We start from the raw sequence: 23,746 nt of genomic DNA on the forward strand, positions 1-23,746 counted from the left end.
AGCATAATCAGTGGTTAGGGAGGATGTGAGTTGTAGTCCAACAGGGTTTGATGGACCACATGCTCTCTATCCCTGGCATAGGCCAAAGGTTGGCTCTGGGATTTCATTGAGGAAATCCAAGATGGCAGATAATCTCTTACAGAGCAATGTGGTATGTGTGTTTTGGGGCATTTGGCGTTAGCCTTGGGCAAGTATGATAATATCAGCCCACATTGATGGAAACCTGCCCTTCATTGTGTTAGATAACTGTTTGTGGTACTGAAATTACCACATGAACTGAACCAAATTTTCCCTTTGTTCCCCAAACACTGCTGACATCTGAGGTAATGAATGCCCCTGCAGATAAGCTTGAGGCAAACTGAAATCTCCATGCAGTCTTTAGCAATATGAGTGGACACCACACCCTAACTTACTAAAGGTATTTGTCAAGTATCACAACTGAGAATAGCCTTGTTGTGTTCTCCAAAGGCCAGGCACATAAGTAACAGATCAGTTACTTATCTATAGCTGAGAAACTCCCCTCCTGCCCTATTCCCCCTCCCAGTTTAATTTGGACTCCATGTGTAACTTCTAAGACAAGCTGGTCTCTTCAAACAATGAAGACTTGCTAGTTGTTCAACCTGAAATAGTAACTGCTTTGGAGGCTGGGAAAACTTACCGGGTCTCATTAAATCTGAGTTGTTTCAGTGGAAATCGGAGCCCTTTGAAATAATTTCATTGTTAAATAAATCTCTTTGAGGTTGCCTTATTAATGGTCTTTCAGCAGGTTTTCATTCGAAGCTCAGACAATGGTGTATTATTGCGGACAAATGGCTTTCTACCCCCGCTCTGCACTTCTTGCTGTGCTGAAGTGAAACATGTCATCTTTTTCTTGGAGGTGGGACAGGTGACCCTGTAGGTGTTCATGCCTATTGTATTGTTGAAACTGGAACCTGGGGGTGGTTCCTTGAAGTTACCTGTCTGCTGTTCATGGTTGAAATTTGTGTTAATATTCAGAGTCCAGAGTCACCTATACAGTATAATGTTTCATGTGCAGCAGCAAGTTTGAGCTGATAAAGGTGTTACATTTTCAAGATCTGTGTAGGAAGCAAGGGTGTACTATGTATTGTTGACGCTTCTGTTAAAATATTTTTTGCCACAGGTGTGCTCAAGCTGTGGCTGGTCAAGCAGCTGCTGCCTAATATTACATTTAATATGTGGGTTTTATCTTAAATGAGAGCTTGTAGTCCAGAGCGTGCACAATTTTAATAATGTTTATTCTGCTCCTGTCTGATCTTCTGTGTGGTTTATTGTTGAGGTCTGTTCCTGCTTTGCTGCGGCATCAGCTGTTCCCAGACCATCCCTGGTTCCCTTGAGCCTACGCAATTACAATAATGGGATTGCTTTCTGAGTAAACATGTTTAGGGTCTGTGTAGTAGGGTATACTTCCAGATGGAAAAATCAGCAATTATTGCACTTGACAAACCTGTGGGATGAATGACAACTAGTATTGGTATACAACCAAATGTAAACAGAGAGCCACTTTTTACAGTCTTGCAGCAGAGTTGGGGAACTTCACTTGTAAGTTCTGTCATCCTGACCATTGACCATGCTGACTGGGGCTGATGGTAGGTTGAGAGACATCTGGAAAGCTGCATCCCTGACTTACAGGCATTAATATGTGGTATAACAGCAATGGAAACTAGTTGCCATTGCTTCATCAGAGGCGTGTGAGCAGCTTTCGGTCACAGAAGACTCCATGTACTATCACACTTAAAAATATCTCTGACTCTTCGCTATGCAAATACTTCTCACAGGAATTCACACCGAAGTTGCCTCACTGGAGCATATAGTATATTTTAAAATTGTCATTCTGAAGCTTATGGTTAACAAGTTTGTCCCAAACAGACAATCTTTTTCCAAGTAAGTTGGGTGATTAAAAGGGAAAATAGCCCCACCTCCTTTTGCAGGATTATGGGAACATTTTTGTGTTATATGTGGTATTTTCTATCTCTAATATGAATCAACTATCATGGAATGTCCTTGCCATGTACAGCATCATATAAAGTGGAAAATGGAAAATACTGACCTGTCTATTACATCACTCAAAAGATTAATTAAGTGATCTTAAGAATCTTCACTGCCACTGTTGCCTTTTTCATTTATATTCTCTGCAGTGACTTAAGTGTGGTATAACTTCCATAGTTTAAGTGTGGTGTTGTGGAATTATCCACAGTGTGATTTTTAGTGGTGTCTCATATAGCACACTTATGAATTGAGAAGTTAGCTTCTGGCAATAAAATGACTTGGTTGGTGCATGTATAGTAATAAATTTAGTAAGCAACACAAAGTTTTTATTGCTGTTGTTTTTTTCCTTACAGACATCATAAATGCCATTGGTATTTGGAGTGGAGTTTTAGATTTTGGGCTAATCTTGCTTCTGTATGGAATGCAGATGTGCTTCAGTGGTATGCTCTGCTGCAAAGATGGAAAATCTGTAGCCGTCTAGATGTTGATGGAGTACAACTCTTATCATTATGACCATGCTGGTCGAGACTGATGGGAGCTGAAGTACAACATCATCTGGTCATCTTGCTCTGAGGGTTGTAAATAAGGTGGCTTGTGTGAACTCCAAATGCTACTGTTCGCTTGCACAACAGACTTCTTCTTGTGCAATGGAATGTCCCTTTCCTCTGCTGTCGCCTGCAGGCCTCTCCCACATCCACAAAATCTGCTTCAGAGTGTCAAGGGTCCCTCTGGATCAGTTTTTGGAAGCATGCAGGGAGAAGAAAGGGGAAGCTCCATTGTGGGAGTGGAATGCTGTTCATGCAGCATTGGATACAAGTCTTATTCTGGATCAGGCTTAGGCAAAATCAGTCCTCCAGATGTTTTCGAACTACAACTCCCATTATCCCTAGCTAACAGGGCCAGTGGTCAGGGATGTTGGGAGCTGTAGTCCCAAAACATCTGGAGGCCCGAGTTTGCCTATGCCTGTTCTGGATCCTGTCCTATGACCTGGCTATCTTCTTGGCTGTTTAGTCTGTCACATTTGCAGTAAGGTGTCTGACTGAGGCCTTATTGAAATGTTGATAACTTCAGTTAATCTGAAATATTTCTGCTTTGTGATTAGTCCTCCTATAAAATTTCCGTTTAGTCGTGTGTCATTTTCCCAGATATTACATCTGATCTCTTCAGGTCTCACAGTACAGATTTAAAATTCAATGGTCACCTGTAAAAAGGAAAGAAACCCTGTGTTGATTGTGCATCTTCTAACTCAGTCCTAAAAAGGCTTACTCAAGAAGAAAACCCCACCAAGTTTGGAACTTGCCTTCTGGACATTCCATGTTTAGAATTGCAAGCATTATTCCTCATAGCAGTGAATGGAAACCCTCTCTGTGCTGTAGAACATACACCAAATGTTCTCGGATATGATCAGGGCTTTTTTCCAGCTGGAACTAGCTGGAACTCAGTTCTGACACCTCTCAGGTGGGCGCCATTATAAGAGAACAAGGGAGGCGTTCATGGTGAGTTTCGGCAGCTCTTTTTCTAGAAAAATAGTGCTGGGTGGGTTTGATGCTTTTCAGTGTTCCTTCCTGATTATGTGTAGGCATATGATTATAATTTTAAATGTGATTTTGCCTGGTTTTCTCAAAATTAACTAAAGTGGAAACAAATTTTGGAGAGTTCTCAAGTATGCATGGATAAACCCACTTTTCAAAAGCTGCTCTGAGTTCCTGAAGACTTGCCACTGCAACATTTTATTCAAACATTCTGTTTAAATTCTACTTGGAATAATTGGCTTAACTTGTCACCTTGTCAGTCTGCATTAATTTCTGTTTGACTTTTTGCCAGCTGCACATATCTCTGTTCTTGTCAGATTTGATTTTGGGGTCTTTAGTTTAGAGGCAGGAAACTTGTGAACTGCAATACCTCAGGATCAGAGGTTTGTTAAGAGGCTACAAAATATGGAGTATTTTAGTTCTGTCACTGCAGGGAAGTTCAGTGATGACCTTTTAAATAATATTCACAGGTCTTCCTTAATGGCCAGAAGTAAATCTGGTGGGTTGGGGATGGCACAGAACAAAAGTCGTAAACATGCAGATTATCCTTCCATTTAAGACAGGATAAACCACTTCCTAACTGAAGAGTCTTGCATATTGTATCAATCAGAGACCTGTTTTAATGAAAGTGATAGCATAACAACATATGCTCTTGTTATGAGAACCATAGCTGTCAACCTTCCCTTTTTTTGTGGGAAATTCCCTTATTCCATCACCGTTTCCTGCTGCTTCCTGCTGCTATCCCGGATTGATAGATATCCCGTAGACTGTCCCCGGGACAGGTGAGGCTGCTGATCCCTTATTTTCAAATCTGAAAGTTGACTGCTATGATGAGAACTGATTAACACATTTTCTGGTCTTGTTGAATAGGTCTGTTGTAAGCCTGCATTGCTTACTGAATACCATAGCTGCAGGGAGGGGCATAAGTCTCTCTCTTGATCACTTGTCAAGCCTGTATCTCTGCTACCAGCAGCTGGGCTACTCGACATACATGGCTGACTGAGTGCTTCATATTCTGGGCGCCATAATGAAATTTCTTATGCATCTGTGGCCCAAACCAGGCATATTCTACTTTATCTTTTCCCTTTCCGCCTAATCCTCTGATTGAGAGCAGGGCTGCGTGGGAAAGGAGTTTGTTGGGGATGCAGAAATGGTGGAAAGGGGTAATCGGCTCCTTTTCCTGCTGCTCTTCAATTTCTGATGGCAACCTCAGTTGTTGTTGTTGTTTTTAAAGGAACCCACAACTATGTAACATGTAATTTGGCCCTGAGACATACCTGGCACCTTCATTTCCTTCATTTCAGTACTGTCATGGTAAAAAAAACACCCCTAGCAAATACACCTGAATCTTATAGATAAGACTGGACCAAAATGAAAAGAGCATCTTTGCAATCTGATGGGTTACTATTCTTCCTATACCTTTCCTGTTGTTTAGATTTTTGGAGTCAGCATTTATCGAAAGTTACTTTAAGAGATAACTTGTCATGTGGCTGACAACAGCCAGTAAGAAGAGGACCATGGCTGTTCAATCATAGGATTATTTTCCAAATTAAACCTTTAGAAGTAATGTACTTAAATTGTTGAAGTTGGCTGAGCTTAATCATCATCCCTAATGTTCTACGTCCCTTTAATCAAAACAGCCTTGAAAACACTCACATCTTTATATCCTTCTAAGAGGCCTCAGAGGAAAAAAACACCACTTGAACATACTTGTTCTGTGATGGGGTACTCCTCTTTCATCCATTTGAGTCAGCAGTATGAAATTATACATTTCTCGAAACCTATTGGCCACTTCAGCTGTGTCAAGTAAGTATTTGGCAGCTTTGCAGTACTTTGGATGCTTATGCCACTGCCACAAAAGATTTTCAGGGATAAAATTATGCATCCTTTGAAGAAAGTGGGAAGAGAGGGAGTTTTTACACACACACACACACTCCATCTCTCATAGCACTAGAACCCAGGGCCATCTATTTATGCTAAATAATGGAAGATTCAGGTAACAGCATATTAAATGATGGTGGCCACTCCCACATTATATAATGGTGGCCACCAACTGTGATGGCTTCAAAAAGAGCCAACAGATGAATTCATGGAAGACCAGGTTACCAATGGCTATTTGTCATGATGGCTGTGTGGTGCCTTTTACATCAGAAGCACTACTTCTCTGAGTGCCAGTTGCTGGGGATCATGGAATCGTAGAATTGTTGAGTTGGAAGGGACCCTGAGGATCATCCAGTCCAACCCCTGGCAATGCAGGAATATGTATATGTCCCATATGGGGATCGAACCTATGACCGTGGTGTTACCAGCACCATGCTCTAACCAGCTGAGTTATCCATTAGCCAGGATAGTGCTCTTACACTCATATCCTGCTTGTGAGGTTCCCAGGGGCATCTGGTTGACTGCTACTAGAACAGAAGGATGAACCAGTCAATCTTTTGGTCTTATGTATCAGGACCCTTTATATGTTCTGCATTTGCTTGGAGCAGGGCTGTGAAAAGCATAACCAAAGTTGCAATATACAAACCGCTAATTGGCACTGCACAACTGGTTAAAATGCCAACCTAGGGCAAACTCCTGAAGGTCAATTGTGTTAGCATGGTGCATTAAAAATTACCTTGGACTCGCCAAAGCTTATGCACAGTAACTGTGTTATCTTCAAGGTGCTACAGCACTCTTGATGTTTCAGCCCAGTATTTTAAAGGTCTTCTGCGAATCTGCCAGGTAGTGCATTTGCAAATTGTCTGAGACCCCCTTCGGTGTTTCCTCACCTTAGGAGATGAGGCAGATGGTAAAAGGTGAGAGGGCCTTCTTGGTAATGGTGGTCTGGGTCCAGAATGTGCTCTGCAGGGGAGGCTGATGTCTTTTCCAGCAGCATTGGCCCATGAGGCGCTAGAGTGAATGTGCCTCCTCAGCTTCCGCAATGAGAGCAGAGGCAGTTTTACACTGCACCCCGCCAGCTGGGGCCAATGCAACTTGTTTCAACATCATAAAGGTAAAGGTACCCCTGCCCGTACGGGCCAGTCTTGCTAGACTCTAGGGTTGTGCGCTCATCTCACTCTATAGGCCGGGAGCCAGCGCTGTCCGCAGACACTTCCGGGTCACGTGGCCAGCGTGACAAGCTGCATCTGGCGAGCCAGCGCAGCACATGGAACGCCGTTTACCTTCCCGCTGGTAAGCGGTCCCTATTTATCTACTTGCACCCGAGGGTGCTTTAGAACTGCTAGGTTGGCAGGCGCTGGGACCAAACGACGGGAGCGCACCCCGCCAAGGGGATTCGAACCGCCGACCATGCGATCGGAAAGTCCTAGGTGCTGAGGTTTTACCCACAGCGCCACCTGCGTCCCATGCCCTTCAACATCATAGTGGATCACAAAACCACGATGTTTGGCTGGTGATACATCAGTGTTGAAAACCTAACATCGTCCAGCCCTAATGCTGAGGATGGTTGTGACCAGTGAAGAAATTTGTCTCAAAGGCTGTTCTATAAGCTTTATTGTTCAAACTGTGTGTGCCCTGAATTGTGCTCTGTGGAATTGAGGAAGCAAAGAAATTGGTTGGGATCCAGTATGTTGGGGTTTCTCCACCACTGAAGACTTTTCCAAAATGTATATGTTGTTTTCTATGCGTTGGTTTCATCCTCAGTCCATCACAGCCCTATTCCATCCACAGCTGATGAAGAAATAGAAGTTGATTTTGTGGATATTGTGTGTATTGTATCATCAATGTTTGTAAAAATCGTTTTAAGTCAAAAGGAAGTCAAAAAGGGCGCAGTCTTCTGCATGAACTTTCAGTTTTGTAGTTGGGTGTATTGGAGGGTAAATCATTTCCCAAGACTGGAACAAGAAATCTAGTCGTTCGTTCATTTTAGCATTATGTTGAAAGCATCGCATTTCTCTCCTGTCTGTTTGTGACAATGGAGGTTAAGTGTAATTTGACCACATAAACCACATTTATGAGCATCTTACTTTATTTACTACTTCCTTCCCTCTTTTCCTCTCTCTGTTGTTTTCCTTCTTGCAAAAGTTTCCATGGCAGACAACTGGGCACTCTTTCCGTCACACCTGTTTTTGCTAATTGTTTTTACCAAGCGCTCCTTGCCCTGTCAAACTAATGCACCAGATAGTTGCAGTTTTTGCTCCTGTTGGTATCTCAATACTCAGAGGTTAAGAAGCCTCAAAATGGGTTGTGAAGTCTGTGAAATAATTTGCTCAAGGCCTGAGGGTTACTTTCCTGAAGTGGAAAGTATGTACAACTCCCAGCTTGGAGGAAGTGGAAAGTGAAAAGAACTCATGAAAATTATACCATACATTTCTGCCAAGTGGCATCCAGGTGGTTGGTTTTTCAAGCAGCATTGGGCTATTGTTGAGGGACATATTGAATAGTCATGCCTGATACTCCATTCTGTAGCAATTGGTTGCTGCCAGACTTATCAGGGTCAGTATGTGCAAGGCAGTATCAGAAACAAAGTTGATGTCATGCTTAGTCTCCATGCTAGGAAGTGCTCCCTCTTCCATGAGGCATTTCATTTTCTTTTGCTGGAAGGGCTGCCATTTTGAAAGCAGCCTTGGAAATTATCAAATGGATTGCTTATGGGCGGCATCCCAGTTTCTGAATATTTGGATTGTTGGTTGGTTATACATGGGAAAGGTTATGATGAAATAGTTACTTGCCCAAGATGAGATCTTCATGGCTGAGGTAGGATCTAACTTGGGTTCCCCAAGTCCTAGTCTGACATATTAACCATTATAGCTTGCTAGATAGGTGATCGTTTTCACTCCCATCTGCTGAATGGTCCTGCTTTGATGCCTACCCGCGAGCATATCTGTCACATGCTTCTACAAAAGAAGTCTTCTAAATTAGGGATGGGAAACCTGTGGACCTTCAGATATTGGTGGACTCAACTTCCAGCAGCTCCATGGCCAGTGGTGAAAGTTGTCATCCAACAAGATCTGGAAAGCCATAAGTTCTTCCTCCCTATCCTAAATTCTTCTGTCACAGTAAAATGTGTGAATGTACTGTTCTTTCCATAGATAAGTATGGAGTATTGGGTGTTAATAATTTAGGAGAAGAAAGCTTACTCAGTCTCTATTCACTAAACTGGTACACATCGGCTGCACACCCTAACGCCAATGCTTGTATATGGAGACGTTGAAGAATTTGTTACAAGAAGGGGGAATAGATCCAGTTGTATTCAGTTTTACTAATTTGTTCTTCTTTTTTTGTACAGTCTGGAGCAGCCTTTCTGAACCTCCTTGGGTCCCCAGATGTTTTTGGACTACAACTCCCATCATCCCTGACTACTGGTCCTGCTAGCAAGGAGTGAAGGGAGTTATAGTTCAACAACGTCGGGGGACCCAAGGTTCAGAAAGGCTGGTCTAGAAGGTAAGAAGTGCAGCTGTGTGGCAAATACTGAATTAGCTGGAATTGGTAGTTTTCTACATGGGAAGCTGCCTGTGTATCAAATCAGACCGTTGGTCTATCTAACTCAGTATCGTCTACTGATTTGCAGCAGCTCTCCACGGTTTCAGGCACAAATCTTTCCCAACCATACCTGGAGATGCCAGGAATTAAACGTTGGACCCCTTTCCGTGCTACTGAGCTGCATCCCTTCTGCTACAGCTCATGCTAGTTGGGTGTAAAATATGTTCACCTTGTAACTTCTGTCCCTTAATTTGGCTGTCTATCCTTCACTCTTATGTGGTGGCAAAACTCATGAGGGAATAGTTTGATTTATGACATGCAGGGGGGGCGACCTCATTACTGGTTGGAATGCAGAGAGAATGAGCCCACTTGTTTATATAAGCATAAAGTAATAGAAACATCCCCAGCTGCTGAGACCTTTGCTGTAGTCCAAGAATTTCATATTGGAGTGTGTGTGATGAGTGGCCTCCCCAGGGTAGCGACCTTTATGGTGACCCTCAGTACAAAACAGCAGTAAATTGTTTGCTGCTTCTAAGTCATACTATAAGTAATATGGTTACGTTTGCAAATATATGGGACTCATTTCTAAAACTGAACATTTCATGCTTGGTAGAATACTGTGCTGATTTATGAGAATCCTTGTATTTTCAAATTGCCCTGTTTGGCTAAATTTCCTGGTACCAAAGCAGCATACTGAGAGGCAACTTAACTTGTTCTTGCTTTAAGACTTTATGGTCTACCTTTCCACTCAAAATTCAAAAGGGTCTTACAGTCTAAAGTTGAACAACTGTTAGATGCATCTGCAGGGGTAAAGCTGAAATTCTTACCTGTGGTCTGCCACTGACTACTGTTCCAGTTGATTTGCTCCTTGGCAGACCACCTTAATTTCTCACGTTATTGCTTTTATGTGTGTGGGGTGGTGTTTGTGCTTTTGTCCTGTATTTTTGTATTGTGAACAGTCCTGAGATCTTCAGATGAAGGGTGATATAAATTCAATAAATAATAAAGTAATAATGAGGGTCCTTGTGGGACGTGGGTGGCACTGTGGGTTAAACCACAGAGCCTAGGACTTAACGATCAGAAGGTTGGCGGTTCGAATCCCCGCGACGGGGTGAGCTCCCGTTGCTCGGTCCCTGCTCCTGCCAACCTAACAGTTCGAAAGCGCGGCAAAGTGCAAATAGATAAATAGGTACCACTCCAGCGGGAAGGTAAACGGCGTTTCCGTGCGCTCCTCTGGTTCGCCAGAAGCGGCTTAGTCCTTCTGGCCACATGACCCGGAAGCTGTACACCGGCTCCCTCGGCCAATAAAGCGAGATGAGCGCCGCAACCCCAGAGTCGGTCATGACTGGACCTAATGGTCAGGGGTCCCTTTACCTTTACCTTTTAATGAGGGTCCTAGGTTCAGGTCCCAGTTAATGACATGGCTGTCCAGACTGAGATCTCTTCTCAGTCAGGGTAGGTGAGACTGGGTGAGAGGGACTGATAATCTGACTCTTATTAGAAAGCAGCTTTGTATGTTCCGCATTAAAAAACCCAAACCCTCCTAAGTTCATATCCAATGGTTATTAGTAATAATGGCTATGTTCTCCTCCTACTTTTGGAAACTGTATGCTTCTGAATACCACTTGCTGACACCGCAGAATGGGGGAGAGTACTGTTGTGCCTCAAGTCCTCCTTGTCTGGTTCCCATAAGGTATCAGGTTGTCGGCCACTCTAAAAACAGGCTGCAGGACTAGACGGGCCACTGGCCCAATTCAGCAGTGTCTTTTTCATGTTCTCACTTCAGCCTAAAGAACACATATGTGGCTTGATAGTGTTACAGGAAAAATCTTAGGGCTCCCTTGGACAAAAATAAAGCACCAACCAGAGCAAATTGAAGCAAATCAGCAGCCTATAGGCCTGGTCTTTATTGAAGAAAGACTGTCGCGACAGGGTGTTCCCCTCACTTGCAGGTGAGAGGAAAGACCCAGAAAAATAGTGTGCCAGGTCTTATAAAAACTTTTGAAATTCCCCTCCTCTAGGTCAAGCCCACCCCCCAGAAACATCATGCATATATTACAGAAAGGAGGGGTTGAGGGAGGAGTTGGTGGTAACCTGAGTATCTTGTCACCTGGCTGGTTCCTCCTTTCCCCCCTCCCCATGAGTCACTTCCAGGAGACAAAGGGGAGTTTGCAGTTTCCTGCCCCCTGAGGGAAGATCTGATCATTGTCCTTTGTTTCAGTCCATGCTGAATCCACTCCCATATGCAAGTTCTTTGTGGTCTTGATTGTCTTCTGTCTGGGATCATCTGGGCAGGGCTCCTGCAGATGTGCTGAGACAGTGAAGGGATTTTGGCTGACCAGGGTCAAACCCCCCTCCCCTTTTGTTAGTTCTTGTCATATGGAGTAAAATAAAAATGGAACAGTGCAAATCCAATGTATGGTTGATTTTTCTATGAATTTATAACAGAAATGTGGCGTATGTAGTGTGTGAGTGTGTGTGTGTGTGAAGTTTGTACAAGCAGAATGATTGGGGTGGGGGGGTTCCTGCTACAATAGAACTGGGCAAAACTTATCCAATATGTGTTGCACATAGAAAACATGTTCCCTGCAATGATTGTCCACAGCAGCGGTGGGGAACCTTTTTTCTGTTGGGGGCCACATGGGCTTATTGCTGTGGCTGAGAGCCTTAAAGTTGTTATCATTTGCTATTGTGAGATACAAAGGTGGTCCAAAAACAGCTCAAGAATAATTGGATACAGCTGCTGCCCAAAATATACATGGCAAGATGGGTGGTATACCAGCCATTGTTTGTATGCAAAATTTTCTAAGTGAAACTGCAGATATCCTTCTGCTCTACTGGATCTTCCTTTTCCTTCCCTCCAACATAACACCTTTTCCTAAAACATGTCTATTCATCTTGGATTTCTCCAAGTTCCCAGGCCTTGCCCTTCTTAAACTGCTTTCTTCCAAGGCTTAATGTTTTTCACACCTTGTTTTGTGAGTGAAGGTAGTTGAACTCTTGGCTTTGCATTTCCTGCTCCAAATGCTATTGTTAGCTCAGTTGCTTTGGGTTATTCCTGTATTTACCATTTTTTATTAGCTTTTGCAGAGGTGCAAAATACCTTAAGGCTGTTGCATCTTCCATGGCAGTTGCTGGTTTAAGAGTTTGTGGTTTTTTTGTAGAAACAGATTAACAATTAACCTGTCTCCACACCAGATCTTGATGCATCAACCAAGGACCGCTGAACATTTTTCTCAGCGCTGTAAACACCGGGAAGACTCCCACGTGCAACCGCTGTAGAAAGCATCCATGTAATGTGTACAACTGCATGTACGATTGTGTGTTCCCCAGAATTTGGCAGAGCGGCTCCTTTAATGAAAGCCTTGCTTTCCATTTGCTTTATTTTTAATAAAGGCTTCAATCCTCCATGCAGCAACAGATTATTTCACTGGAACCTAAGTGCCTGTTTTGAATTAGAATTTCAGTTAAAACCTCTAGGCTTTCATAGTGTCAGGGATTAATTCAACCCCTTTGAAGAGATCAAAAGAGAGAATTGGTGTCTCTTGAGCAGAGCATAGTCTCTTACTGGTGGTGCCTTATGTGCCACAGCCCCTGGCCTCACCTACACCTTTCTCTAATCACCCAAAATATTCTGTGAAAATGCAGATATTCTAGCCAGATACCACTAGACAAAAGTAAGTCTCTGAGCACAGGTTGCATACTCAACATTACAAAAATTCTAGGTAGTTGTGTTGGTCCACTAGGGAGAGAAAAAAATAAGAACTTACAATAGGCTATTGATTTTATTAGTATTTTGATTAAGACCTTCACAATTTGACAAGATAGTGAGCAAGCTTTCAAGTTCTCCAGAACTCTTCTGGGCACGATGTTGGAAGTCCCAAAGTATGCAGTTCTCAAGAACGTTATTCTTTATATATTTAACAAAACGGTCGGGGTAGATCAGGCATGTCCAAAGTCCATTTCGGGGGCCTAATGCGGCCCACTGGTCGGTTTAATCCGGCCCCTGTGGCAGTTTATTTCCTGGGGTAAAATTCCACAACTCTTCAATCCTAAAAAAAATTCCACAACTTCATAAAAAAAGCTCAACAATTTCAGTCTTATAAAAAAGCTCAACAACTTTGGCTGGCCCTTTGGTCGCCCCTCACGGCCCTTCACTTCATCAAATCTGGCCCTCTTTGAAAGAATTTTGGACACCACTAGTGTAGATAAAGCTGAGTGACATTTTCTGTCCCTCAGGGAAGGGGAACCTTTTTCATCCTGAGGGGTCTCACTCCCTCCTGGGCAACCAGTGGTAGGTGGGGCCAGAGGCAAAAGTAGGTGGAGCAATGCAGGTGGATGTTACTTTAATATAATAGGCTACATTCCACCCATGCAGATGCAAGAGGCTTCTGCATGCAGACACATCTCTAACCCTGGTTCATATTCCAGTCACATGCAACCACTTAAGGAGGTCGTGAAGCAGACTCAGTAAGGGCTGTGGTTTGGCTGTGGCCAAGAGAGAGTCCCAAGCACTAGATTTTCGGTTCCTCACTCCTTTCCTACCCTTTTCACTTGCTGCTTACGGGTTGAGTGTGGATCCTAATCCTGGTTTATATACCCTGGTTGGCCACTGTGACAACAAGGTGGTGGACTAGATGGCTTGATCTGGCAGGTGGTTCTTATGCTTAGCAATTTGTATGTACCAGGATGGTGCAGCTTTGGAATAAATAACGCTGAACAACATAATGTTGTGGTCTTGTGCATGCGACACTGCTGTTTCTTTTGACACAGAAAAAACTTAATTCTATTTAGTCTCATGAGAATAGTTGAACTCCCTCTTCCTCTCTCCCCCTCGTTCATTTAATATGAGACTGGTGTGAAAACAGATCCCAGTCAGGGTTGCCAACCAATCTGGGAAGCTGGGAGAGTCCCTAGAATTGATCTTTTAAAATGCCTATCTGCTGTGTTATCGCTCAACTGTTGCCTGACTTCTGGTGCGCTCTTTTCCGCTTCTAGTCAGAGAAAATCGACCTGAAATATGCAAGTTATTTCAGTTTTCCTCGTGTGGAATGTTCTAGCTAGGTTGCACGTGATCCTTATCAAATCTTCTTGTTCTTCCTTAGGTTTAGGGGCCAAGCGGTTAAAGAGGAAAATGAGAAGATTTTTGAGACCTGGACATGACCCAATAAGAGAGAGGCTCAAGCGTGACCTTTTCCAGTTTAACAAGGTAAGTTTTGGCCCTGAATGCAGCCTAAGTGGAAACTAGTATGAACGCTTTTAAAGAGCAGCCTGCCTAGACAGGCTGGAAGGTGTGAGATCGCTTGGCGTTGTGTGGGACAATTCTTCCTCGGCCTTCAGGTTAGCACAGAGCATGCGACTAAACAAATATTTGGTAAACTGGTGTGGGGCTTGCCAACAATGTCCTTTTTATGTATGTATGTGCCTTAAACTAACAAATTATTTCCTGAGTTCCAGATGGACGTTCAGATCCTGTGGCATTTATTTATTTATTTATTTGTTAAGGCAGAGAGGGCCTTTATCTCTTGTTTAGCAGTATTTTCTCCTTTGAGGAGTTAAATGGGAGCTATTTTGGTTTGGTTATAGCACTGCCATTAAATAAACACGTATGGGGCTGTGTACAATTCTCGGGCTTACATGCACTTCCGTATGCTTGGATGTGGTTGGGAGGAGTGTTAGAATATGCTTCTTTTAAAAGCTTACAATCAGTCTCTGTGCGCTGCCAATCGCTGAGGTAAAAACTGTGAAAAAGTGCTGTGTGTTGTGTTCTTCCTTTGGCAGCAGGTGTGTTATGAGCCAGCGCTTTAATTTCTAAACCACGGTAACAGTAAACGGATCTCTGTTAGGATGTACAGAAGCTTGACCTTCAGCTAACATTTTGCTGCTTCTAATCTTCCATCGCAAAGTGGTGTAACTATCGGCTCAGATGTAGTAAAAAATTTATAGAATTTGTGTGGTGCGTATCGTATCCTGCAAACTCTTTTACGGGTGGTTTATTGGTGTGTGTGTGTTTTGCAAGTGCGCAAGTAGTAATTTGGCATTCATGAAAAGGAGTGCCATGTGGATAAAAGGATGGTGTTGGGGGGGGGGGCAGGAGGAAGGGTATGTAGGGCTTGATTGCCGTGTTTAGCAGAGGCAACTGTAGCTGGACATGATTGCTGCATGCATTTTGTAAGTGCTGAGGACAGCTAAGATGACTTGATTGCTCAGTTGGATGCCACACCAAAGCACTCCTAGCTTTTAAGAGGTTGAAGCTTTGCTTTTTTTCCATTTTGGGAATGGTAACTTGAGGCACTTCTGTGTTAGAGTGTGTGTGTTTTTTCATGCGTTGAAACTATAATCTAAATAACACCCATGAATAGCCCACCTTGGAAATCCTGGACAGTAACCAAGTGCCAGAATCAGCACATTGAAAGGTTCATTGTTGACATCTGAACCCCATTTGCCATTATCCTAGGAGTGCTGTTCACACTTTGATCTGTTAAAGTGTGAACTAGGTGTGTAGGAAGTGTGTCTGTTTAGGCCCTTTTTTCATATTGCTCTACCACATGGGTAGGCAAACTAAGACCCGGGGGCTGGATCCGGCCCAATTGCCTTCTAAATCCGGCCTGCAGACAGTCTGGGAATCAGGGTGTTTTTACATGTGTATTTAAAATGCATCTCTGGGTTATTTGTGGGCCCTGCCTGGTGTTTTTACATGAGTAGAATGTGTTCTTTTATTTAAAATGCATCTCTGGGTTATTTGTGGGGCATAGGAATTTGTTCATTCCCCCCCTCCCCACAAATATAGACACCCCCCCCCCCCCAGAAGATCTGAGGGACAGTGGACCGGCAACCTGCTGAAAAAGTTTGCTGACCCCTGCTCTACTGCTTAAACTGAAATCCGCAAACATTACATTTTCATCAGGTGTCCTGTTAATCTATTCTCAATTTCTCTGGTGTATGTTGCGTATATTCACCAAAGCAATAAGATTTGGTGGCAGGAAAAACAGACAGCTTGCTTAAAAAAAAAAAAAAAGCCAGATGCTTGCAATTCATGTACAACTTGAACATATCCCCTTTAAAAATCTGTGCATGAAATGGGGAAAGGGAACAATTTATAACTTTGGTGTCATTCGCCTGTGATAGACTTTCCAGTGTTTTTCAAGGTAAGATTAAATACTTTGCAGTCCTGGAGTGCCTTGCATAGTTAACCATTTACTCAGCCCCATATCTCCAGAGCAGGTACTAACTTACCTGTTCTTAATTAACTATTTGTGTTCCATATGGGAAAGTGTTTTTCTGGGTGGTGTGCTGCCTAGATGGAGTGTTTGCTTGTGAAGGACCCTTGTAGGTAGTGTAAAACTGTCAGATTAATTGACATTTTAATGGGAAAAGTTCCAGAACCCGGTAATTTAAAGCATATTAAATCTAATATTCAAATTTTCAGCGTCTTAGTGAAGGTGGTAGAAAAGCCCATTAACTACAATCTTAGGGATATGTTCAGCTCACTGTGTGGAGTAATTCAGTAATGACTCAGTAGAATGCCACTTTCTCAATGAGTTCATCAAACCTTCTTTATGATGAGGAACCGCTCTTTCCATTTTTAATTGGCAAGATTTGTGTGTGCGCACATGCACATTGCTTAGAAACCTTTTTCTTGTCTCATTCCCCCCCCCTTTTTTTTTACTATAGGTTGCATTCAGCTAACTTTTACCTAGAGTTAACACATTGAAGCTATTGTACAAATGGGAGGTTGAGGTGTAATTAGGGATGTTTACTTTGGGGTGCCTAGTTCATGTGTGGGGCTTTTAAGACAGGAAATGGTGCCTTTCATAATTATGTAAACCAACCATTTCTAAGGCTTGTGCCTCTTCCTGCACCAGCATAAGTCTATCCTACTCTAATGATAGAAACCTTCTATCCTAAACTGCTGGAATGCTCTGCCTGCCCCTCCTTTGCTGTGAAATCTCATCCACCCACGTAGTGCAGCCAAATTCATGGCATTTCTAAGTCAAATCCATGCCCTCGATGACTCATCAGTAGTGACACAATGCTGGCAACTTTTGTGTGAGCATGCATGTACATTGTCTAAGCAGTTCTGTCCTTGCTCAGTTCTAGAATTATTATTTTCCAGGTTGGCTGGGAAGCCGGTATAAAATCTTGGCTGGTATGGAAACACTGGTTTTCCACTGCTCTACTGCACCTGCAAAGGCTGAACTTGTAGATGTGGCTGTCAGTGCAGTGTGTGGTTATAGCCACAAGCTGTTCTTAATTGTTTCTGGGATTTCCCAACCCCCCCCTTCTGGGACTTTTGTTCATGCAGTACATCAAAAGCAGTTTCTCTGTCTATGTATATTGAATAGCATGAGGAGGGAAGTGATAACTTACTGAGTGCAATTTTAGCTTCTTAAAAGAAAAGAAAAGAAGTTGTCAGACTCTATGGCATGTTTGTCTACAGAACAGAATGGAAAACAGAACTTCCTGATTGTAGATTCTGCCTTTCAGCTGTAGCCCTCAAAGTGACTCCTGCGGAGGGAGACAATTCAGCTGGAACAGAAGCAGGTGTCTGGTGGTGGTGTCTTTGCCTCCTTCACTCTCCTCTGCATCCCTTGTGACTGGGTAGTCTGTTGCTTCACCCTGTGTGAGGGGAAGAGGATATATTATTGGTAACCCTTGGCTTCTGAACGGAGAGACAAAAGCTAGTTGGAATTTTCCCTTGCGCAGCACTTAACTGTTGGGCGGTTCAACAGTTCAACAAATCCAACATTGCAGGGGTCAGGCAACCTGGCTTGGCTTATCCCGAGAATAAATTCCCCAGTCTTTCAACAGTTCCTTCTTGCAAGGTGTCTGCTCTCTGGGTACAATTTCAAGTGCCACCCATGCTGGATTAGGCACTCCACCCTGGTTTTGAAATAGTGTAATAATAGAATTGTGGAGGAAAGGAAAGAGGTGGTGCATAGCACAAAGTTTGTGGGGGTGGACTGGGGAGGAGAAATCCTGAGCAAGTGTAAGGAAAACAGTACAGTGGTACCTTGGGTTAAGTACCTAATTCGTTCCGGAGGTCCGTTCTTAACCTGAAACTGTTCTTAACCTGAAGCACCACTTTAGCTAATGGGGCCTCCCGCTGCCGCCGCGCCGCTGGAGCACGATTTCTGTTCTCATCCTCAAGCAAAGTTCTTAACCCGAGGTACTATTTCTGGGTTAGCGGAGTCTGTCACCTGAAGCGTATGTAACCTGAAGCGTATGTAACCCGAGGTACCACTGTATACTTTAGTAAAGACATTACTTTTCAGATCTGAAACCATTAGTAAGGGGCAATGCTCCTTATATCATTATTTCACAGAGTGGCTCTTCTAGTGGTGTCTTCTCTCTTATTTCAACCCACCCCCCCCTTAAAAAAAATATTTTTAACCCTCCTCCTGCTGGACAGTAGATAGAGGCTGTGCAATAAGGACTGGGTTTTATGATGGCAGCGAGGGAGCTATGATATCCACATCCAAGAACGTTTGGGGTGGATGTGCAGGTGCTCCAAGAGACTGAGCTGTGAATCGTAAAGTCCCCGGTTCAAATCTTGCCTCTGCTAGGAACTCACAAAGTGGCTTTAGGCAAGCTGCTCTCTTGGCTTCAGTCTCTGCATCTGCAACACAGGGGATAATAATACAGACATGTAGAGTTGTTGCTTTTTGTTAAGTTTTAAAACTGGATCGTGTCAGTGAAGCGCTTTGAACACTTATTGTTTTCATATTGTTTTAAGTATCACATGGGAACAAGCTCTTGGTGGTTTTCAGCAGATGCACAGTGTAACATTGAGCCTCCAAGCCTTTCGAATTGCATCAGATCCAAGGGTTAGGATTGGTGGATTCTCTGACTGCTGTTCCCATGTATTACTACTGCAGCAGGGAAGGAATGCTTTGAAACTGAACCTCCCCCCTCCTGCCCCAAATGGCATGACCTCTTGCCCTTCCAGCTGCAGTGGTAGTCCTGTTGAGGCCATTTCCCACCAAAATCTAGCCCTTCCAACGTTCTCTGCCCTTTTTTCCCCCTTTTTTCTTTTTTGCTATTCTACAGAAAAGTCTTGAAACCTGATGACTTTCAGGTTGTCTTTAAAAATAAAAGAGACATACTAAACGCCTTGTTAATGCAGCTCCTAAAAGCCAGCATTTTATTTGCAGTGTTGGCAATCTGGAGTGCTGCCCAACCTTGGTTTAAAACAGGCACCCCGAAACTCGGCCCTCCAGATGTTTGGGGACTACGGTTCCCATCATCCCTGACCCACTGGTCCTGTTAGCTAGGGATGATGGGAGTTGTACTCCCAAAACATCTGGAGGGCTGAGTTTTGGGGTGCCTGATTTAAAATGTCCATCAATTATTGTAAAGGTTCTTTTTTTTTAACTAGGATTTAAAACTGCCCGTCTCATTCTTTGTTTTAAGGGTTTTCCAAAGCAGCCAGCGCTTCAAAGACTCTTGTTTGGATGTCGCAACATGCTTTTTTAACAACAGCAATTCCTGAAAATTGGAGGGAATGCTCCAGTTTGGATCCCTGTTCGACCCTGGAAGGTTTTGTTCTTATGGCTGTTCTTTCCCTCTGATTATCGTATTTTTCGCTCCATAAGGCGCACCTACTTTTTTCTTTTGGGGGGGGAATTCAAGGGGGGGGGGAATTATTTAAAGTGAGCGCTGAGCAGAGCCTGTATGCATCCCAGGCTCTGCTCAGCGCTCCCTTTCACGAGCCGCGTGGAGTGTGTGTGTGCCTCTTGGCGGCTTTTCCCCAAGGAGGGAGAAGTGCGGCCCATCACTGGCTACCCCAGAGCTGCTCAGGAGCTTGTCGAGGCTGGAGGGGGAAGCCCAGGTTCTCCCCCCCAGCCCCAAAGAGCAGCTCAGGGAGCTGCTCCCAGAGCTTGTGGGGCTGGCGGGGGAAGCCCTGGTTCCCCCCCCCCCCAGCCCCAGGGACCACACATTCGCTCCATAAGACGCACAGACATTTCCCCTTAGATTTTAAGAGGGGAAAAGTGTGTCTTATGGAGCGAAAAATACGGTATCTCTGGAGGTTCCTGTGTGTCCCTCCTTGGCTCTCCGCATTGCAAGAAGCCTAGCAGAAGCAGCCTGCAAGTATGGTGCTCCAGGCTGGAGTCTTGGCTGATGGGCTGAGCTGCTTAGTCATAGGTTTCTGCTGCTAGGTAGGGCAGCATCACACTGCCAGAGAGGCAGGCTGGAGTTCTTCAGAGTTTCTCTTTGCAGCTTTATTAAAGCTCTTTCCAGGTTGAGATATTTTGACGTTCCTGCAGATAAAAGCAAAGCAAAAATTAAAGCAGATGCGAGCACTTGAAAAGAAGCTATATATGATGTGTGGTTTTACTTAGAGTAGTCCCATTGAACGAGCATGACTGAGTAAGATGCATTCATTTCAGTAGGTCTGCTTTGTGTAAAACTTAGTTGAATACCACCCATTGGCTTTTGAGTTGAGGTTGAATTTTATAGGTCTATAAATAATTTGCCCGAGTAAATGCCAGCATGTGCCAATTTTAAAAACAAGGCTCTGAGCCCACCTTACTTCTCTGAACATAAAGGTACCCCTGCCCGTATGGGCCAGTCTTGACAGACTCTAGGGTTGTGCGCTCATCTCACTCTATAGGCCGGGAGCCAGCGCTGTCCGCAGACACTTCCGGGTCATGTGGCCAGCGTGACAAGCTGCATCTGGCGAGCCAGCGCAGCACACGGAACGCCGTTTACCTTCCCGCTGGTAATTTATCTACTTGCACCCGGAGGTGCTTTCGAACTGCTAGGTTGGCAGGCGCTGGGACCGAACGACGGGAGCGCACCCCGCCGCGGGGATTTGAACCGCCGACCATGCGATCGGCAAGTCCTAGGCGCTGAGGTTTTACCCACAGCGCCACCCGCGTCTCTGAACATACTGGCATTTAATGGCTTCTTATTTTGGGTTGCTTGCTAGGCACTTTTGTGTTTAGTTTCCTCCCTTTAAATTGTGTCCCTGTTACAGGTGGGCAGACAAATTTGTTAAAACAGTTTTATATTGATCTGTTTTCTGTTGAGCTGGATAGCTGTGTAGGTAGAGCGCAAGTCTCTTAATCTCAGGGTTGTTGGATGATTCTCAATAAACTGCTATCTTAGAAAGCCAAAACTGTTTACTTTCAATGCCAGTCCTGAATATCATTTGTGGGAAGACTCTACTGTATCCAGTGTGCTGCCTGAAGAGCAGTTCTGCTTGCAGCTTTTACATTCAAACCTAAGTTCCTGAATGCCTCCGTTATCGTACGTTTCGGCTCCCGGACACTGAAAACCCGGAAGTAAATGCTCCGGTTTTTGAACAACTTTTGGAAGCAGAACGTGCTATGCGGCTTCTGCTTGAGTGCAAGAAGCTCTTGCAACCAATTGGAAGCCGCGCCTCGGTTGCTGAACGTTATGGAAGTCAAACGGTCTTCCGGAATGGATTACCTTTGACATCAGAGGGAAGACTGTATTTGGCTCTGTTGTCCTGTTTACAATGGCATGTTTGCTGGGAGCAGTAGTCCTCTGCCATTCAGACCATTACAAGGAACATTGTGGCAAGTGAGTGTCTTGCAGGAATCTGCTGTCAGCCAGATGGGGAAGTTTAGGGTGAAACTCTTCAAGGAAAAGAAAGGCGGGGTACCTCGCTCTTAGTTTGGCTCATGTAAAGCTCTGTGGGGCAGGCATGTCTCGACTGGCGGTGTTAAGTTCGCTGATTGGCAAAGCTCAGCTACCAGACAGGCTGGTTCACCTGTGTTTTACCTAACTGGAAGCATTCCACTTAATTCAGGGGTTCCTTGCTTTCTTCTGTGTCTCCTAACCTGCCCCGTTAATTGATGTAAACACAGGCTGTGTCTCATTGACTAAGCAGTTGTGAAAATCTGATTCACCACTGGCTAGACTTCTGCTCATCCCTCTCCCCTTCTAAAGGAGAATTCTGCAAAGCAGCTGTTCCCCTCGCAGTTGTAAAAAAAACCTCAACAACAATGGCAGAAGTGAGTGAAACAGCTGCCAATGTAAATCCTTTCAGTTTTGTGCTGGAGTTGGCCTGCTGGTTTACCACTGCTTCTAATTGCAGGCAGTACTCCCAACCAAAAAGTGTATTTCTGTGTTTTTATATTTTCCACCTGATCCGAAAAGGGAACAAAAGCGCTCTTAAAAGTGAAGGTTGCTGCTGATCACCTTCTGAGTTTCTCTCTCTCTCTCTCTCTGCCTGCTAAGGCACTATTACAAGAAGTCCATTGTTCTCTCTTCTTCCCTTCCCCCACCCCCATTCAAGGTACACCTGCTCCTCTGGTCTCTTGGTGCATGTGATGTAAAATAGAGCCAGGCATGCAGTTTCTGTCTCTCTCTCCCTTTAAAATCTGAAATGAATGCATGTAAGTGCAAGCTAAAATGTGCAAATAAATCTTTGTAATCGGCCTCATTCATTATAATCTGTAATCACACCTGCAACGCTATGAAGAACTGGAAATCTGTGGTCAATGTTCATGGAACTATGGAATAAGTAGTATTAGATGGAATGTAGTGCAATAACACAAATATTATTTGTGTAGCTGAAGCCATTACAGAAGATAGGTGGAATGTAAAAAATTGTGAGTCTAGTTCTGGTTATTCAAGGATGCTAAATCAGCTACTGCCACACTCTCCTTTGCACTATAAAAAAAGCCAGGGGGGGGGTAGATAGTCTCTCAAATGGGGTGTGAATGATGCAGCATTGGGAGGAGAGGGGAAATTGGGAGACGGGACACCTTGTGAAAGCAGAAGAGCCTTCCATTTTTGTGACGTGCTCTTTGGATCCAAGCCATTTTTCCTATTTTATGCCCTTCCCCAAAGCCGGAGGCAAAGGGACAGTTAAGCACTGTCTTTATGAATCCATGTTCCTTAAAGGACATGGATAGAAATAGTTTTTTTAATTAAAAAAACTGGGTTTAAATGGTTGTTTTAAACTATGTTTACTATTACCACCACCACCACATAGAAAGCACCTAGTATTTTCTAAGCACTGTAGAGAGATTAAAAGATAAGGCGCTCCCTGCCTGCAGGCTCAGTCTAGTGGATATGACACAAAAGGAAACAAGGAGCTGGGAGGGAAGAGGAAAGCTAGCAAACTGAGGCGCCAGTTATTGAAGCTACATAGTTGCAGCAGCCGCATCTGTTGTGGTCAGGTGGGCCTTCCTGCCTTTAAGTACAGAGATGTAATACCTGTAGCCCTCTGTCACCCAGGTGATGGCAGAAGATAGAGCAATTGACCCTCTGCTGCCTGCAACTGGCATTTGGAGCCAAATGTTCTTTTCTGGTGGTTGGGTAGGGGCGAACCAAGTTTCCTGTAGCTTCTGCTGCTACGGCCAAATTATGAGCCAATTTTGTTGTGTTTTCTTTCTAAAAATCTTATTTAAAGTGTCATCTATATTGAACCTTTTAAACTGAAGCCATTAGATTGTGCATTCCTGTTAAAAACAAAAATGGAGGGGGAAATACTGTATTTTTCCGTCTATAAGATGCCAACACCTATAAGACGCCCTTTATTGTTGGGGACTCAGATTTAAGAAAATGGGGGGGGGGGGAGATGTATCTGTGTATAAGACGCCCCCTAATTTTTGACATTTTTAAAAATGAAAAAACCTAGCCTTATACACAGAAAAATACAGTAATCTGATACAGTCAAGTATTGCAAATATGGCCTATTCTCATTGTAAGTTTTTCTGCCGGGCCCATGTCTTGATGTATCATCATTATTATTATTATTATTATTATTATTATTAATTTCTATCCCACTTTTTATTCAAATAAAT

General features: G+C 43.8%; 1 protein-coding gene across 6 annotated transcripts in view; it reads left to right on the forward strand.

Moving 5' to 3' along the window:
* LLGL2 (LLGL scribble cell polarity complex component 2) overlaps positions 1-23,746 on the forward strand; it is a 69,987-nt gene that overhangs the window by 1,244 nt on the left and 44,997 nt on the right. For 4 of the 6 annotated variants that reach the window (XM_028716872.2, XM_077924205.1, XM_077924204.1 and 1 more), the window contains exon 2: positions 14,069-14,172. In XM_028716872.2, coding sequence (XP_028572705.2) covers positions 14,098-14,172 — 75 coding nt within the window. In that variant the 5' untranslated portion in view covers positions 14,069-14,097. Of the gene's footprint in view, positions 1-4,298; positions 4,322-8,900; positions 8,925-14,068; positions 14,173-23,746 lie in introns of those variants that run through there. The other 2 variants (XM_077924207.1, XM_077924206.1) reach the window with 2 other exon arrangements.

This window comes from Podarcis muralis, chromosome 2 (assembly GCF_964188315.1).
Source record: "Podarcis muralis chromosome 2, rPodMur119.hap1.1, whole genome shotgun sequence".
NCBI classification, from domain to species: Eukaryota; Metazoa; Chordata; class Lepidosauria; order Squamata; family Lacertidae; genus Podarcis; species Podarcis muralis.